General features: G+C 35.3%; 1 protein-coding gene across 3 annotated transcripts in view; it reads left to right on the forward strand.

Moving 5' to 3' along the window:
• nrap (nebulin-related anchoring protein) overlaps window positions 1-18,726 on the forward strand; it is a 30,101-nt gene that overhangs the window by 2,414 nt on the left and 8,961 nt on the right. For 2 of the 3 annotated variants that reach the window (XM_028029013.1, XM_028029012.1), the window contains 26 exons: window positions 1,928-2,026; window positions 3,076-3,186; window positions 3,276-3,383; window positions 3,467-3,571; window positions 3,668-3,775; window positions 4,457-4,564; window positions 4,967-5,074; window positions 5,420-5,536; window positions 6,481-6,585; window positions 7,168-7,275; window positions 7,970-8,068; window positions 8,865-8,963; window positions 9,086-9,190; window positions 9,289-9,396; window positions 9,514-9,621; window positions 10,656-10,853; window positions 11,596-11,700; window positions 11,783-11,881; window positions 11,956-12,060; window positions 13,039-13,146; window positions 13,280-13,437; window positions 14,774-14,927; window positions 15,012-15,116; window positions 16,373-16,471; window positions 17,722-17,826; window positions 17,912-18,019. In XM_028029013.1, the coding sequence (XP_027884814.1) occupies window positions 1,928-2,026; window positions 3,076-3,186; window positions 3,276-3,383; window positions 3,467-3,571; window positions 3,668-3,775; window positions 4,457-4,564; window positions 4,967-5,074; window positions 5,420-5,536; window positions 6,481-6,585; window positions 7,168-7,275; window positions 7,970-8,068; window positions 8,865-8,963; window positions 9,086-9,190; window positions 9,289-9,396; window positions 9,514-9,621; window positions 10,656-10,853; window positions 11,596-11,700; window positions 11,783-11,881; window positions 11,956-12,060; window positions 13,039-13,146; window positions 13,280-13,437; window positions 14,774-14,927; window positions 15,012-15,116; window positions 16,373-16,471; window positions 17,722-17,826; window positions 17,912-18,019 (2,940 nt within the window). The remainder of the gene's footprint in view (window positions 1-1,927; window positions 2,027-3,075; window positions 3,187-3,275; window positions 3,384-3,466; window positions 3,572-3,667; window positions 3,776-4,456; window positions 4,565-4,966; window positions 5,075-5,419; window positions 5,537-6,480; window positions 6,586-7,167; window positions 7,276-7,969; window positions 8,069-8,864; window positions 8,964-9,085; window positions 9,191-9,288; window positions 9,397-9,513; window positions 9,622-10,655; window positions 10,854-11,595; window positions 11,701-11,782; window positions 11,882-11,955; window positions 12,061-13,038; window positions 13,147-13,279; window positions 13,438-14,773; window positions 14,928-15,011; window positions 15,117-16,372; window positions 16,472-17,721; window positions 17,827-17,911; window positions 18,020-18,726) is intronic. The other variant, XM_028029014.1, reaches the window with a different exon arrangement.

Consider the following 18,726-nt stretch of genomic DNA (forward strand, 5'->3'; position numbering starts at 1 on the left):
TAATTTTTGATTTAAAAAATCAAAAAGTTTCAAAACAAAATATGTTTTTTTGTTTTTTTTTAATATCAAATTCACATATGTTTTAAGATTTTCCTAAATTCAAAATATAACAAAAAAAAAACTAGCAACCTGATCTCAAAAATGTATATTCCTTACTATATGATCAAAAAAGGATGGAAAAGATAACGGCGGTGTTCTAGGTGACAGCAGGGGTTTGAAATGAAAAGCGTGCCTACGGTTATTTCTGTATCTCTGTCAGAGGCGAGACTACCCTTCACTCGGCTTGAGCCATTTATGCTTCAGGTGGCTAAAAATATGCATGAGGAAAAACAGCCTCTCATCTCTGCCTTTCCTCTGCAAGGCCACCTGTTTCTGTCTGTCTGAGTCTGTCTGCGTCTAAAGCTTTAAGCAGACCTCTCATGTTTATATTTGCAGTGGGCATGCAAGCTTCTTAGCTGTTACTGTAAGCTAGCAGAGAGATGTGGGACTTAGCATGTTGATATATATATAGACACATACACCCATTTATACATATCAGAGCTGACATCAGACTACGCTAATACACCCTTTATCTATTCTGAATAAAGTAAATATGTCTATTTTCCTCTTTAAATAGACGTACAAATTTATTTACAGTGAAACAGACTTCAGTAGCATTAGCATTTCCCTTACAAAGTGATGCTGGAGAGTAGTCGACACTCTTATCCTTTGCAATACTGCAGTTCTAATATTAGTTTAGGACATGTTTACTGCTAAAGGATAAATATCAAACACGGCAGGATAAGGGTTTTATTCTTTCATGGAAGCTCCTCTTTCATCTTGATTGGAAAACATAGCAGCTATTAATAATAGCACACTTCTGCTATACTTTTTATCATGAGCTCAGGTTCTCTTGACATTATAATAGAGGCACCACTGGCAAGGATGTGTAAAGATTTATAATGTCACATTTTGTCTTTTCGAAAAGATAAATTCAAGCAATTAAACCTTTACACGTTTTCATGTTGTAAAGACAAACTTTAATGGATTTTTATTGGGATTTTATGTGGTAGACCAACTTAGAGTATAAATATATTTTTTCAAAGGTGTGGTTTACATTTGTATTCAGCCATCTTGAGTTGATAGTGTATAAAAATATATTTGGAGTATCTCTTTACCAGCTTTGTACATGTAGTCTAAAATTTTTACAAGTTTTTTGAAAATAGCAGATATGAACATATTCTTTTTAATTATACCACTGATTTTTAATTGCATTTAGGTATATATTTTTTATTTTAGTTTAGTTTTTTGGCCAGTAATGTAAGTTAAAATGATGTATTGCTGTAGAACAGATCATTCCAATACATTAAGATATTTTGATATAAAGCAATGTTTTTCTAGTTTAGTTTAATTTAAAGTTTATTTTAGTTTAGTTTTTCACATCCTCTGTTTGTTTCTGTTTATTTAATTATCCCCCTTACTCTCTACTGTAGTAAAGACTATTCTTCTTGGGGTCCACACCACACAAACATCACAATAAAATCATACTTTTACAAAAAAATACATAATGAAATACATTAAGACACAAACAAAACCAAAACACAGAATTCAAATCAACGGACTCAGCAATTTTAACATTTTACAGACATTACAAAAGGAAAACATGAACAAAAATAAAATTAAAACACAAAATTTCAGCTGTTTAAAAGATAGATTAAAACAAACAAGTTTTCTAACAGATCTTCGTCCAGTATTGGGCTACATTTAGCTGTAAATATCTTCCAATCAACTCTGAAAAACAGCATCCTCACAGAATGTTCCCACAATTATCATCCTGCTAATCTTACTGTTGACTAGAAGCTTCAGCTATTGAAAGGAATGCTGTGTCTTGTGTTTTTAATGTTTGCTTGCCTTGGCTTAACGCTTGTCGTTCGTGTGCCACTTGTAGCTGAAGTATCGTGAAGATGGTGATCGCTTTATGTCCAGTTTCCACGGTGACACGAGATCCATGGAGAAGGCTCGCCTAGCCAGTCAGGTGGTCAGCCAGGTGAGCTCATCAGAGAGCAACTGGCCCATACATCCAAGCTAAAGGGACTTCTAAAAACAATTTGGATGATTATTTATGTAAATAAAACTTTAAAATGTTGTTTTTAAGTCATGGTGCACAGTTATTCTATGTCTTTGCTCATAAGCAATGTTGAAAAGGTGAAGGTTGTTGGGTTTTTTCCACCTTATCCTGAGTGGTGTGCCAATAAAAATGTTAAAAAATAAATTTAGTCCTATAGAGGACATAGTCTTTTAAGCTGACTGACACTCAAGAGTCCACATTCTAGGGTTTTGTTTCTATGTTGAATCCTATATAAACATTCACATTCAGTCTGTTTGGAGGTCTACTTGGTTTAAAAATAAGTATCTGGCCTACTTTAATAAAACTAAGCGTGAAATTAAGTTTCCGGATTTGGAAAACATTCTTTTTAAAATAAAAAGCTGGGAAAAAACCATAAAGCTTATCATATACTATGTTAAAGGTTTTAGACCTAATGTAATAAAGTGGTTGCCAAAGTTGGAGTCTTTTCCATAAACTAAACTATGTGATGAAAATGCTAATGATGAAAATATCCCATAAATGTTACAGTAGATAAAAACATCATTAACAAATGAATACGACATGAAAGGTTGGTGGTTAATGCTGTTTGTGTGAACTTTATACCTGTTAATTAAGTTATTACTAACGCTTCCATGCTTAACTGATAGTTGGGGTAACTTTGTGGGTCAAAAGTTGAAACATTTGGGAACAATCAGGTTAAAAATCATTACTGAAAATATAATATGCATAATATTATGCATATTATGCACTGCTCAAAGTTGCTTTTAGCTCACAAAAGGATGAGATAAGAACTCATATTATCACTTTTAGGTGTGGTAAAGAACATCCTTTTTAGATTTAACACAAAAAATAGCTTTCATAATATAAAATTGAGGGGACCAGGCATGGTTGATCAGAGTTTCATTGCATTCTTATTTAATAAGGTGCTGAAATTGCAGTATTACAAATAAAAAAGAAAAATATCAAACTATTTTTGATATTTTAAACAGGCTTTCCAGTCTCAATCTGAGTTCTCACAGCAGCAACAGACCTGGTATTCAGGGATGGTGACCAACCAGGAGATAGTGACAATGTCCCAGGCACAGAAAACCATCAGTGATGTAAGTCTTTACAATTATTTACCTTTAAATAAACATGAAGCTGTAGATAATTTAAATTGCCAGTGCTTAATATTGTGTTCTTATTTTAGGTAAAATATAAAGAAGAATATGAAGAATCTAAAGGAAAAGGCAGCTTCCCTGCAATGATCACACCAGGTTACCAAGCTGTAAAAAATGCCAATTCTTTGGCCAGTAATGTAAGTTAAAATGATCTATCTATGTAGAACAGAACAGAAATCCAACATGGTAAAATAATCTGATGCTTCTCTTTGTTTTCTAGGTGGAATATAAAAAGGGGCATGAAGAAAGAGTCTCAAAGTACACAACATTTGTTGATCCTCCAGAGGTGCTTCTGGCCAAGAAACAGGCACAGATTGTTAGCGATGTAAGATGCTAATTGACCGTTTTTTACCGCTTTAACTATTTTACATTCAGTCAGATCAGTCAAATAAAACCAAAACACTTTTGCTTCTCCATGCAGTATGCATACACAGAGGAATACGAGCAGCAGAGGGGAAAAGGTAGTTTCCCCGCACACCTTACTCCTGGTTACAAGGCTTCAAAGAGAGCAACTGAGCAGGCCAGTGATGTAAGTGGCAAAACAAAAAAACTAAAACTATGTTCACACAGCAGCCTGGAATGACCCAATTCCGATTTTTTTATCAAATCGGATTTTTTTTTGGCGTGGTTGTTCACTTCCAAATATATGCAACCTGTATGTGATGTAAAGTGAGAACTGCAAACGACCTGAAAGTGACCGGCATGCGCAGTAGAGGGCGCAATGACGTCACACATAGAGAGCGTGCTCCGTGTTTTGTCAACCGCCATGAAGACGAAGCGATGCTCAGTGTTTGCGGAAGTAAACATGGATGCTAACGGTGGAGCATAGCTTATGATTTTAAAGTTGTTATCCCTGAGCCAGCATACCATATTAACAACTTAATCCTCGTTATCGTCCGCCATGGTTGTTGTTTTTATTCCCGCTTGAGCGTATCAGGACGGAGAATAGTGACGTTTGTCGAGTATTAATGACGTTCAGGACTTGGATGTTAGGATTCAGGTCACGTTTGAAAAGATGAGATGCGTATCGGATATCGAAGTGGCCTGATTCGCATTCGAATAAAAGCCGACCTGTGCTATTCAGACTGTCATAAAAAGATCAGATACAGGTTGCATTGAGGGAAGAAAATCGGAATTGGGTCACTTCGGTCTGCAGTGTGAATAAACGACAGAATTTTGATCATTAATCAATCACATCACATTGCTACAGATTAAGTACCGACAGATGTACGAGCAAGAGATAAAGGGCAAAGCAAGCTCAGAAGCCGCAGCCGTTGAGTTGGTTCACTCAAGAGAAAACGCAGAAAACTTCAGCCAGGTTTGAATATTACTCATTCTGTTTCACCAATATAGATACCACACTTGAAATTCACATAAAAACATCAAACATATACAAATACAAGCCATTTAAAAAAGTTTGTTTGCTATATTTGAAAGGACCTAAGCAAGGAATGATAATAATTTAAAAAATAAAGTCATAGTATTATGAGAATGAAGTATCCAACTTTATATTTTGACTTTATTCTCATAATATTATGACTTTATTCTCATAATTTTGTTTGTTTATTTTTTTTAATTCTCTATATGGCCCTAAAGCTCTTGTACTTTTTCATTCTTTCAAGATCTTTCTGTTTTCTGGTTCTAAAATATTATATTTTCACTTTTAAAGATGCTACTAAAATTTTAGACGGATCAAATTGAGAAAATGTTTTCTTTGCAGATTGCCTACACTGCAGAAAATGAGCAGCAAAGAGGTAAAGGAAGTTTTCCTGCCATGATCACGCCTGGTTATCATCTTGCTAAGAAGGCTCAGGAAATTGCTAGTGATGTGAGTATCAACTTAAAAACGGTATAACCCATAACTGTTTTAAAAGCATAAAGTCAGTAATATTTAGTCTATCAAAAGATATACTGTATAGTTTGTCTGGATGCTTCAAGGGCTTGTCTGAATATTTGCGATGTGAGCCGTAAAAAAATGATTCCCATGTCATTTGTGTAGCCAAAAACGAAATTGAGCTCGGTCTGAAAGCTTTGGCCTCATACATCATCACGCCTTGTCATTACAGTCCAGAACAGATGAGGGGCAACAATCGGAGAGCTTACCCACTGAGTTATGCCGTGTGTGTCTCCTATACTAACACATGTCCTGAATCATCCATCATTCCCTCTGCAGCTAAAGTACAAGAAGGACCTGAACAAGATGAAGGGCACGTCCCACTTCCATAGTCTGACCTCTGACGACAATCTGGCATTGAAGAATGCGCGGAAAATTAACAAGATTGTCAGTGAGGTAAGTTATTCTGCAAAGCTTTTGTCCAACAAGCTTGTTTTGGTTTTCTGCAAGGGTTAATTAAGCAGTGTTTCCGTTACAAATGTTTGCAAAACTTTTTCAAAATTCCAGTAATGTTGAAAAAACACTATTTCGCAATTGCTGTCTTTTTATTAAGTGATTTAAAACGCTACTTTTGTAAAACGCAATTAAAATCACACGTGAATGCGTTTCTTCTTCATTTTCTTCCTTGATGTTTTTTGGCGGTTGGCAAACAACGAAAATGGTGCATTACCGCCACCAACTGGTATGGAGTGTGGACCAGAATGTTACTCATGTATTAGATTCTATTAAATAACTGCATTAATTTAAGATAACAAAATATTATCTGAAAAGTTTTAAATTTTGAATTATTTCTAGATAAATCAACTAGATCTAATTTAACTTTAATTCCATTTAATAAAAAAATGTAACTACCGTGTTTCCATTAAGCACATTTATTTTCGAAATGTCAGATTGTGCAGTTATTTAGTCAATGGAAACGCAGCTATTGCCTCAGGGGAAAGAAACCCATCGTCCCCGTCAAATGTAAGAAATTGTGTGTTTGTGCATGAGTCAAGTATCAGGTTTAATGTGTCAGTTTCCAACAAATATGAAACGCTCATTTCTTGCATCGTTGACATGCCTTTGTTATAAGGCTGCAGCTTTCATCCAAGGCCACAAGACGTCCCATCAGACCTTTTTATACTCTGCTTCATCCTGAGGCACCTGTCCTGACCGCAGTAAACATGCTGTCAGGCTGAGCCATTCATAGAACTGAATGCTATCATTGTTATTTTTGCTACCTCTAAGATTAAACCCATGTCAGAGATATATTTAGTATCCAGCACCAAAAGATTTTTTAGCATCTCATCAACTTAAAAAAAGAAAAGAAATGTTGAAACGTGGATATTTATTTTTTGCAGGTGGAGTACAAGAAAGACTTGGAGAACACCAAAGGCCACAGCATTAACTTCTGTGAGACTCCACAGTTTCGAAATTCTGCCAAAATCGCTCAGTTCACCAGTGATGTAAGTCTAAAAAGAGATATAAACAAAGACCCACACCTTTATTTATATGCATTTTCTTCATGGAGGATAATTATTAATAATACATATGTCACCCTTCTATATACACCACTAGCTATAGCAATAGCTCCCAATGAGCAGTTGGCAGCAGTTGACATTTTAAAATTAAACATAGCTAAAATGGACCACATTAATAATGAGGACAGTTAAAACAAAACATAGCAAAATTACTCATATAATTACATTTGTCTAAAATATATGTTATAATATTTGTAAAGAATACAGAGAGCTGATCCTAACACATGCCACAGTTACCGACGGCAACAGAAAAAAGGGGGAGGAGCTGTCAGTTACAGGTTGCTATAGTAACCACCAACTGTCAAGAGTTGGTGGTTAAACCTTAAAACACCAGCAAGTCTGAAGAAACAACTTCTTGACAAAACAAAAATAAATTTAAAGAATAAATAAACAAATTTTGACAAACTTCACATCTATAACATTGTTCAAATAAAACCCTGTTACACATACATAGTTTTAAGTTGTTGCTTTAATGATTCCCATTTATTTTTTGATGCACCTCAACAGAACAAGTATAAAGAAAAGTACACCAGCGATCTGAAGGGCCACTATGAAGACTCAGGGTTTGATAAGAAGACTTTGCACGCCATGAAAGCAAGGAAGTTGGCAAGTGATGTAAGTCATGACTTATTAAACACCTTGAAATTACATCTACAGAATGACGTTCTTTATTAACCTTTAAAAACAACTGAGATCTTTAAATGCTATCACTCAGTGGGTTTTTGCCAAACAATAAATAATATTTTTCAAAAACTTCAAATCATGTCAAATGCATTGTTTATGTGTTTTGCTAATGATCCACCTGTTTTACATATAAGACAAGGAAACACTGCCACAGAAAAAGGACAAAGTTACTTTTTCCTTGGTATCAGGGAAAAGGGCCTCATTTAAAAAAAAATTTCCTTACTGAATCATCATCCTACAATTTTAATTTGAAAGTTAAATTCTGTGTGCAGAGTCTACGAGAGTCCTCCAATGGTTAAATGTTTGTTAGATCAATCATAAAGTAAGTAGATCAGACTTCTCTCCTGTTAAAGCCAATGTGAACATTTCACCTTCATCAGTGCAGAAAAGCATCTGCATAATGTAGCACGAGATTAAGGGATGCTAAATGGCCGCCATTTGTATTGCACTTTCTAAAGTATGAGGATTACAATAATTTATAGCAACTCTTACATTTATGGCACTGAAACAAAAGACAGCAACAAAATAGTGCGGTGTATTTGTAAAGATCATGCTATTTGCTCTGGCATTTTAGAAATATTTGGTTTCTGTGCTAATGCACAATAATATTATTTTTTTGTTTCAGATTTCTTATAAACAAGGCCAGGAGCAGGGTGAATATAACTACCCAGCCACTCTCACACCAGGTTACCAAAGCCAGAGGAAGTTGGACCCACTTAAAGATGTGAGTCCTCTCAAATTAGTTCAAACTCCAATTTATCCCAGGAGTCCTACGCAGTTTTGAAAAGTCTGGCGTAGTCTTGATTTCTGGAAAAGCTGCGTAGAAAAACTGAGTGGAAAACTGTTGGAGTTTCCAAACTTAATTCTTTATTTCATTATCTGTAAAATTCAAAATCAGAATTTTTGAAAAACACTGAAGTTTTCACAATGCTCAGTATTTTGCTTTTAACACAAATGCAAGTATCAATTTTGCTGTTTGCTGTTATTTGGAAATGTGGTTCTTGATTGGGTCAGTAAATGTACCAGAGATTATAAACTGTGATTTACACAAATATGCAGATATTGTGGTGATATTTTAAAACTAGGAAAATAAATACCAAAATAAACCCACTAAAATAGTTATTTTCAACTCGGAAAATTGAACTTGTACCATAATTTGTGACTAAAGTGTTTTCTTGTATTGTTTTTTTAATCTATTATTCTTAATTTGTGTGACTTTTTTTAAATGGTGGTGAACGGAGATTGTGGAGTACAAATTTTGTTGCTCAGTTTATTTTTCTGAACATATCTCAATGACGTCATTTCTACTTCTATTTCTATATGTATTTATTTGTGCAATATCCAAATAATGAAATCCAGATAGCAATTCACTGTGCAGAATTATAATTTAAATACTTGATGGACATTTTGGCCATTTTGAAATGAAATTTATAGGAAGCTTTTTTATCATAATATTACTACAAAGGCTTCATTCGGTTGACTTCATGCTTCTGATATATAAATATTTTTAAATATTACAGAAAATTTACAAGCAGCATATTGACCAGGTCAAGTACAAGTCTGTGACCGACACACCTGAGATTATTTTAGCCAAGAAAAACGCTCAGCTTGTCAGCAACGTAAGTAAACACTAAGCAGGGACTCATAATGAGCACTTTTATTAATTTTCTAACAAGTTGCATGTATGAGCAATGAATTCACTTTGGATTTGTGTGAACACAAAACTCATTTGCCCCCCTAGTTAAATTATAAAGCAGGCTATGAAAAGACGAAGCACCAGTACACTTTATCTCAGGATCTGCCCCAAATCCAGCACGCCAAAGCCAGCGCAGCTTTGTGCAGTGATGTAAGTTTACACTGTTTTGCAAGCACAAACATGTACTAACACACTTGTTTGCATGCAAAGTCCCATCTTCTCTCTTTAATTTTCTAAATTAATTTTAGATTAAATACAAAGAGGAGTGGGAGAAGACCAAGTCCAAAGCTTGTGAAACTGGCGTGGACGATCTGAGCGTGAGAGCTGCCAAAGCCTCCAGAGACCTAGCCAGTGACGTAAGTGAAAAGGAGTGAAACTGCTGATATCTAAGCAACAAAAAGAAAAATCCAAGTGGTAATAATCTACTTTAATAGTCTCTGAACCAAATTAAAGGAGATTACCATGTGTTTTAGATTAAATACAAAGAGTACTACATGAAAAACAAGGAGAAGGCAGTTGGGGTGAATATGAGCGACTCCAAGACTCTGCACTCTCTGCAAGTGGCCAAGATGAGCAGCGATGTGAGTGAAATTACCTCAGAGGCTTTAGAATAAATATAATACATATACAGTTGGTATATGTGTTTAGTTAACAGTCTGCTGTTAATGTCAATGTCAAATTTATTTATAGATCACATTTGAAAACACCAAAAGATGGTCAAAGTGCTGCACAATGTCACCAAACAAAAAATAAATTTGAATAAACATTGTATAAAAAGGTTTTTTGACAGACATTTGACTTTATGGTTTGAACAGAATGGATATGTCTCATGATATTGCTTAATTTCAATCTTAGAAAACAGAGGAAAAACCCGTTGGTTGTAAAGGTGTGTGGATATTGAGATTATGTATGTACAAAGAGTTGACCAAATAAAACTTTAACAGTAAGCAGTGCAATGTTTTAATGATTGTGGTTCAAATTAGGAGTGGATGATAAGGACTTAAAGTTTTACGACAATATTTTGTGGTACTATTGTGATAAATATAAAAGCAAATACTACTATTGAAATAATTTGTAATATGCTTCCTTAGGATACCAGTCAAATAAACAAGTGTGATTTGTATCACTAAACTGCACATAGTAACTGCATTTATGATACCCTCATTAATAAAGAAAGTAGACAAAATAGTAAAATTAACAGTCCAGACAATATGTATAGTTTTGGGGGGTTTAAAACATCATTAATGTTTCAAAATTTTATGTTTACAACAATAAATCTAAATTCTTACGATGAAAAATAGTTCACGATAAACGATACAATAAATGCTCACCCCACCTAGTTCAATTAATTGTAGATAATTACAAATTATTCAGTATATTTGTATAGTCTGGAAGGAGAACCAAAATTATATTTACATAATAATAGTGTGTATGTTTAAACTTGTGTATCTAATTCTTGTTTTAAAAAAAATCAATTCATTTGTTTGTTGTATCATCAATACACCTTTGAGAAATCCCCCAATTAAATCAGCAAAAGTTCATAGGTAATGCTACTTACACCTACCATACAAGTTGTGCTCCATATTGAATTATTTTATTATTATTGCCTCTTTAGATTGAGTACAAGAAAGGCTCCAAGGAGAGCCAGGCACAGTACAGCCTTCCTCTGGACATGATCAACCTGAGCCACGCCAAGAAGGCTCAGGCCCTCGCCAGCGACCTGGACTATCGAACGAAACTTCACGACTACACCATCATGTCCGACGACATCAAGGTCCAGCAGGCCAAAAAGGCCTACTCCCTGCAGAGCGAGGTGAGATTCAGCAATGTTTGTAGCTGAAGGTTTATTCAAAGGGGATTTATTATGCAAAACTCACATTTTGCACATTTTTGTACGTACGTTTGGGTTTCTACTGTTTCTAAAAAAAAATAGCTGTAGCACTTAAAAAAACAACCAACCATTTTTTTTGCCAATTATTGCGATAAACGACAATATTGTTGTTTTGAGACCATTTTCAAGTAATATAATGGTAATGGCATAATACTGCAAGCACATCCTTTTAAAGATCAGTAAAGTTTAAATCTTAATAAATATTTAACACTGGAATTGGAAGACACTTTAAATATTCAAAATAACTCAGCAAAACAACAGAAACAACAACAGCAGAAAAAGAATTATAAAGTCACTGTAAACAAAACTGAGGCTAGTTGAGACCAAAGCACCAGAATCAAGAGTTTTATTATCTAATTTTTGGTAGAAAGAGAGAAAAAAAAAAAGAAAAACAATAAATAATGGAAATGAAAATTATTGAGTTTGTTGTTCTTCTTTTCAAAGATGTGTGGTTGTGTAATTGCGCATCTGTTTGCAGCCATTTACACGTGCCAGTGTAAACATTGAATGGGGGGGCGTGACCAGGAGCAGCTTATTTGGATTTAAAGGGACAGAGACCCTAAAGCAGCTCATTCTGAAAGCAGAACTGACCAGACTAAAATCTCATTATCTAAGAACAATTTGCTATCCTAACCTGCTCAATGAGATTATTATCTTCCTGCAGAACCAGTACCGTTCTGACCTGAACTGGATGAAGGGTGTCGGCTGGGAGGCTGAGGGATGCCTCAACATAACTCAGGCCAAGAAAGCCGGAGAGCTACTCAGTGATGCAAGTATATTTTATTAGTTATTAAAGTGATACAAATCCTTTTGGAGATGCTGTTTATCGACGATATATTCTGTTTTCACAGGTCAAATACCGTCAGAAGGCTGACAAAATGAGGTTCACCCAGGTAGCAGATGATCTGTCCATCAAACACGCCAAGAAGAGTCAGGAGCTGCAGAGCGATGTAAGGTCTCATACACAGACTCTTCCATCATCATGGAGTTTATTTCTGTAATATGCATCTATGTGATTTTACAGCTGGCATACAAAGCAAACACAGAACAGATAATTCACCAGTACACCATGACAAAAGACGAGCCGCTGTTCAGACAAGCAAAAGCAAACGCCGACATGCTCAGCGGGGTAAGCTGAAATTCTTGTTTTCCCCATTCTCTGTTTCACAGTTTACTATTTTCAGGAACAAACGGGTTTAATCAGTCAATTAATCAATCAAGACCAAATTGTAACAAAAACAGATAATTACATTTTGCAGGGTTTCCTCCAGTGTATCATAAGCCTGGCGGGCCACCAAGCTAAGCATCACTTATTTTTAAAGTCTTTGTTAAATGTTAGATTTTTTAAAGACTTTATTGATGTTCAGATATTAATCTTCCAATCTTTCAATAACACATAATTATCAAGTGAGATTTTAACATTTCCTGTTAACTTAAAACATTTTTTAACTCAAAAACACGACGGGCCGCTGGATGAATGACTGCCCTAGCGCCCAACCACCGGGCTTATCAAGTTTTCTGGGAGAAACCTTGCATTTTGTCATTAAAATGATCCATGGTTGCATTTATTCCAACTATGCAATTTTTAAAGAGAAAAAGGTTTTACTCAAAAGTAAAGTTGTATGTTTCACATAGACATCGGTCATCTTTTTGCACTTATGTAGCCAAAATACACTCTTGTAAATAAATGTTTGTAATACATTAAAGTATTTTGTAATTATTTGTAAGTAAATTGTCCACTTTCTAAAATAGTAGCTTAGTCAAATTGATTTTTGGCAACCAAAAAAAATACCACCTCTTTGTTGCCAAAAGATAATTTAGGCAAAAAATAAATGAATTATCATTACTTTTTGGGAGGTGACTGAGCAAATGTTTACCTGTATTTCACTTTAAAGAAAGGTAAAATAAAAATGTTATCACAAAAAAGAAATATAATAAAGCAAAATGATGAGTTATTGCCTAAAAAAGGAAAAAAGTACATCATTTCCAAAATAGAGAAAATAGACAATAGCACACTAACCGTACCAGATTGAACAACCTTAACCAGTTTTTCTGATTGTAGTTTCATTACAAATGCATCTGATGCTCAATTTCTTTCCTTTTATAGAAAGTGTACAAGAGCCAGTGGGAGAAGCAGAGGGAAAAGGGCTTTGAGCTTCGTTTGGACTCTCTGTCGATACTTACAGCAAAGGCTAAGCAAGACCTGGCTAGCGATGTGAGACATTTTAATATCGGTGCAAAACCTTTTTGGAACAACTCTAAAAATACTTGTTGTGCCCTCCTGATTAAAGACATTTTAACATATCTGAGTCTGACTCAAAATCTGTTAAATTCCTGTTCTGTTTCAGGTAAAATACAAGCAGGAGTACGAGAAAAGCAAAGGTAAAGTGATCGGGATTAAATCTATCAGTGACGACTCTCAGATGGCTCACTCCGCTCTGGCTACCAAACTGCAGAGCGATCTCCACTACAAGAAGAACTACGAGGACACTAAGACTAAATACAAGTAAGTCCCCTGGATTAACCATCATTCGGTCACATTTTTACTAGTTATTCTACTTGAACCAGATTTAGTTTGCTGTATATCTAATTTAAACATCAGGAGCAATTTATCATTGAGTGGCTCAACAATTGCAGAGATAATTTAGCCTTAATCTTTGTATTCTTCAAGAGTATTTGCGTTAAAATACAGTTTATGTAAAAAGTGTACAGTTGAAAAGCCAAGTTTTGTTATGTAACATGACATACCGTAACAAATCTGTTGAGAAGGAAGCATAAAAAGTGAAATAATCCAGTTGTACATCTATAAACTAATACTTTGTAGCAGCTTTTTATTAATAATTAATTTAGGGGTTTTTTTGTTGTTTAATTGTGAAAAATACACACCACTCTGAGATAGGGCAGATCAGAATGGCTGAAAAACATAACAGGATACAAGCGTTTCATATCAGTCCATCCCATCCATCCATCCATTTTCTGTTCACCCTTGTCCCTAATGGGGTCGGGAGGGTTGCTGGTGCCCATCTCCAGCTACGTTCCGGGCGAGAGGCAGGGTACACCCTGGACAGGTCGCCAGTCTGTCGCAGGGCTTTCATATCAGTCAATATTGATAATTAGTGATTAGTTTTTTAGTTTTAAATATCTGAAATGCAGCCAAACTGCTTTTTCTGTTTTACCTACAGTTTTCACTCTATGTTGCTATTTATTTTTAAGCAGTTATGAGTCAAAACGTTAAACTGCTTCTGTGTCGGTTACTCAGCAGGTTGTTGCTAGGTGACCAAAGAGTGAGTGGGTTGCTAGGTAACCAAAGAGTGAGAGAGTTATGCTGTGTGGTTCTGAAACAGAGTTCAGTGAAATTATTGATTATTCTGTCAGACGCAGTATCTATTAATATTGATTTTGTGTTTATCACAGCATATATTGTTATTGATTTAATGTTCGGTCCTACTATAAAGAGAAAAACGTTTTGAAATGGTGTTTATTTTACATATGAAAAACATTTTCTGATGGATTTATCATCTGAATTGAGGATTATATTACTATTGAGGTTGTAAATGTTGAATATTTGCAATGCTAGCAGCTTTCTAAGTCTAATATATCCTGACCCTATGTATAGAAATATGTTTACTCCTCATTAAAAACCTTTAATGAATGCCCCATTTATTAAGGTCACACAGCCACAGGCCTTGATATCCACAAAAGATTTATTGTCCAAGACAGCCAGCTGTGGGTCATCACCCTGGCGAAGCTCATGAATGAATTGATCCTTTTTAAATGAGAATGACCTCAAGGGCATAAAGTCAGTGTAATGCCAGGATTTTAAACGTCAACCTTCCCCACAGCGTGTCTCTGGATATGCTGAACATCAGCCATGCGAAGAAGGCTCAAGACCTGGCCACGGATACGAAATACAGGACGTTCCTCCATGAATACACCACCCTGCCGACGGACATCAATGTGGCCTGGGCTAAGAAGGCCTACGATTTACAGAGTGATGTAGGCCTCCCCCGAAAACAACCAATTAACCTTTCGTTTAAATCTGAAATAATTAACCTGATTGTTTGTTTTAATTGTGTTTAGAAACAGTACAGATCGGACCTGAACTGGATGAAAGGTGTCGGCTGGGAGGCCTCAAAATCTCTGGACGTTCAGCAGGCGAAGAAAGCTTCAGATCTGGCCAGTGAGGTAATCTCAAAATAGGTCATATATCAGAGGTTAAACGTGGACTGAAAAAAATTACTTAAACTTGACAGACCAAAGCTCTAAAAATGGAGAAAAACTACAGATTTTATTCTCAACAACCTTCAATAAATATTATTAATCGGATTATCCTTCTTGGTCTTTTAATCCTTTTAAATAAAAACACCCAATAAGTACAGGAAGAACTTTTTTATAGAGCAGACTTGAGCAACAGTCCTCTATTTATAACCTTGTTACAGGGGGATTTATTTAAAGGTCATTCCTGTCATGATTAACAACATGATACGCTGAAATGACACCCAGAATAAAATGTAAGAGATTATTATTAATATTATTAAAAAACTGTTTTGTTCTCGCTGGAACGGTTTGCAGCCGAGTGTGAAGCGGCCGGGATGAGGATCAGTGCCTCCAAATCCGAGGCCATGGTCTTGAGCTCTCCGGGTCAGGGGGTGTCCTGCCCCAAGAGGAGGAGTTCAAGTATCTCGGGGTCTTGTTCGCGAATGAGGGAAGAAGGGAGCGGGAGATCGACAGGCGGATTGGCGCAGCGTCTGCAGTGAAGCGGGCGCTGTACTGGTCCGTCGTGGTGAAGAGAGAGCTGAGCCAAAAAGCGAAGCTCTTGATTTGCCGCTCGATCTACGTTCCCACCCTCATCTATGGTCATGAGCTTTGGGTCATGGATACAAGCGGCCGAAATGGGTTTTCTCCGTAGGGTGTCTGGGCTCTCCCTTAGAGATAGGGTGAGAAGCTCAGATATCCAGGAGGGACTCAGAGTAGAGCCGCTGCTCCTTCACATTGAGAGGAGCCAGTTGAGGTGGCTTGGGCATCTGGTCAGGATGCCTCCTGGACGCCTCCCTGGTGAGGTGTTCCGGGCATGTCCCACCGGGAGGAGGCCCCGGGGAAGACCCAGGACACGCTGGAGGGACTATGTCTCTCGGCTGGCCTGGGAACGCCTCGGGATTCCCCCGGAGGAGCTGGAACAAGTGGCTGGGGAGAGGGAAGTCTGGGCCTCCCTTCTGAAGCTGCTACCCCCGTGACCCGACCCCGGATAAGCAGAAGAAAATGGATGGATGGATGGATGTTTCATTTATGTTGATACAACAGCAACATCTGCTGTGTGATCGTTTTTTATATTTGCAGTTTTTCAGATTGTGATGAGTGTGCCCTCTACTGGTCATATGACATTTGTGCACTTCCAGTTTTATTCTTTGCCTCATCTGTACAAATTGGATTTTTTTCTGCAGAAAAAGTACCGTCAGGATGTGAGCTCTCTGAAGTTCACCAGTGTTGAAGACACTCCAGAGATGAAACAGGCCAAACTCAGCAACAAACTGGCTATTGACGTAAGTTTAGCTACAACAAATATCAATATTATAAGTCTTTACAGTCAAATCCAGATATTTATATAGACTATATAAAAAGAAGAATTCTACAGAATCCCATTTGTAAAATTACACAGTCAATTTGCTTTATTTGGCCCTGCATTAAAAGAAAAATGTTCATATTTCATTTATATCATGAATGATGTACGTATGTGAGAATGTGGCTGTTCTTATTTATTAGTTTTTTTTTTTGTTGTTTTTTTGCCAGTTATTTGTTATTTCTTACATTGTGTGTGAATTGTGAGACAGTTATTTTTTGTTTTTAAGCATATGCACTGACTGATGGCACCTTTTAAATTTCGTTGTTCTTGTGACAATGACAATAAAGATTTATCTATCTATCTATCTAAATGTCAGTTTCAACTAAATATTTAATTATCAATATTTAGTTAAAAAACCCAAATATTTAACTAAAGACTAAATATGTAGTTAAACTAAAAATGTTCAGCCAACATCTAGTTGGGACCAACTTCTGCGATGTGCAGAAGATGGGGAAAAAACACGCAAAATAATATTTTTTTAATCTTAAATTTTTCATCATAATTTTTGTTTCCTGTTTTTCAAATTTTTTTAGATATGAAACACAAAAAATAATATTACAATTATTTAAAATAAATATAACAACACATGTACATTATAATATGTATTGATATATATATTATAAAATCTAGGGCCGCCAGGTGTGTGGAAGATGGGGGAAAAAACACACAAAATAATATTTTTTTAATTTTAAATTTTTCATCATCATTTTGGTTTCCTGTTTTTTAAAAACAATATAAAACACAAATGAAAATAATTTATTTAAATTATTTTAAAAATATATAAATATAATAATACATATACTTAAATACATACTGTATATAAATTATGAAATCTGGGCCTGCCAGGGGGCGCTGTAGAGAAGATGGGGAAATATCATGCAAAAATAATATTTTTAAATCTTAAATTTGTCATCAGTATTTTTGGTTCCTATTTTCAATATTTTTTTTAATATAAAACACAAAATAATTTACATTATTTTAAATAAATATAATAATACACATATTTCATAGATGGTGTCAAGTGCTGTTGAGGTAAATGTAATATTATCCTCTCACTACAAATAACCACACAAAGGATTTATTTTGTAGTTTCAACACTCATGCAGACTGAAATCTGGTTTCCTGCAGTAATGTTCGTCGTCCTGTTTTGTTTGTTTTTTGTTTTTGCAGAGATTGTACAGAGAGAAGGGAGAAAACATAAAACACAATTACACAGTGAGTGAAGAGCTGCCAGAGTTGGTGCAAGCAAGAATCAATGCCAGAAACATCAGTGAGGTAAAGCTTTGTTTTTTAGTCTGCTTATTGATGTCATTCTTATGTTTCCATGAGTTAGTTTCTCATGATACTTTTATACTTATAGAGTCAATACAAGGAATCATGGACAAAGTTACGCGACGGCGGCTACAAGCTGCGTCTGGACGCGATTCCTTTCCAGTCTGCCAAAGCGTCTGCAGACATCCTCAGTGATGTGAGACCCTGTTCAACCACACACAGACAGTCTTACTCTGGAAATCATTGGTGTGACACCCAATATTAAATGTTCAAGAAAGAGTTTGAAAAGTTGAAAATTTGCTAGAAAAAAATCTTACATTTTGAGATTAGTATCAGAAATTTTCAAGAAAAAAACTTGGAAATTTCTGAGTTTGAAAAGTCAAAAAATTGCTAGAAGAAACTCTAAAATTTTGAAATCAAAACATTTTCAAGAAAAGAACCTGGAAGTTTCCAAGTTTGAAAAGTTGAAAATTTGCTTGAAAAAAATCAAAAATTTTGAGATCAATGTCAGAAATTCTCAAGGAAAAATATGGAAATTTCTGAGTTTGAAAAGTCAAACAAGTTGCCAGAAAAAAATATTTTTTAATCAATCTCTGAAATTTTCTAAGGAAAGCATGGAAATGTCTGAATTTGAAAAGTTAAAGATTTACTTGAAAGAAATCTGAAATTTTGAGATTAATCTAAGAAACCTTCAAGAAAAAATGTTGAAATTTCTGAGTTTGAAAAGTCAAAAAATAGCTAGAAACACCTTAAAAGTTTGAAATCAATCTATGAAAATTTCAAGAAAAAACCTGGGAACTTCTAAATGGGAAAAGTGGGAAAGCTTTAGAAAAAATTTTGAAAATTTTCAAAAGTCAGAAGTTTTTTTTAACCTTTAGAAAGAAATTCCAGCAAATTTTTTGA

Source organism: Xiphophorus couchianus, chromosome 10 (assembly GCF_001444195.1).
Source record: "Xiphophorus couchianus chromosome 10, X_couchianus-1.0, whole genome shotgun sequence".
Lineage (NCBI taxonomy): Eukaryota > Metazoa > Chordata > Actinopteri > Cyprinodontiformes > Poeciliidae > Xiphophorus > Xiphophorus couchianus.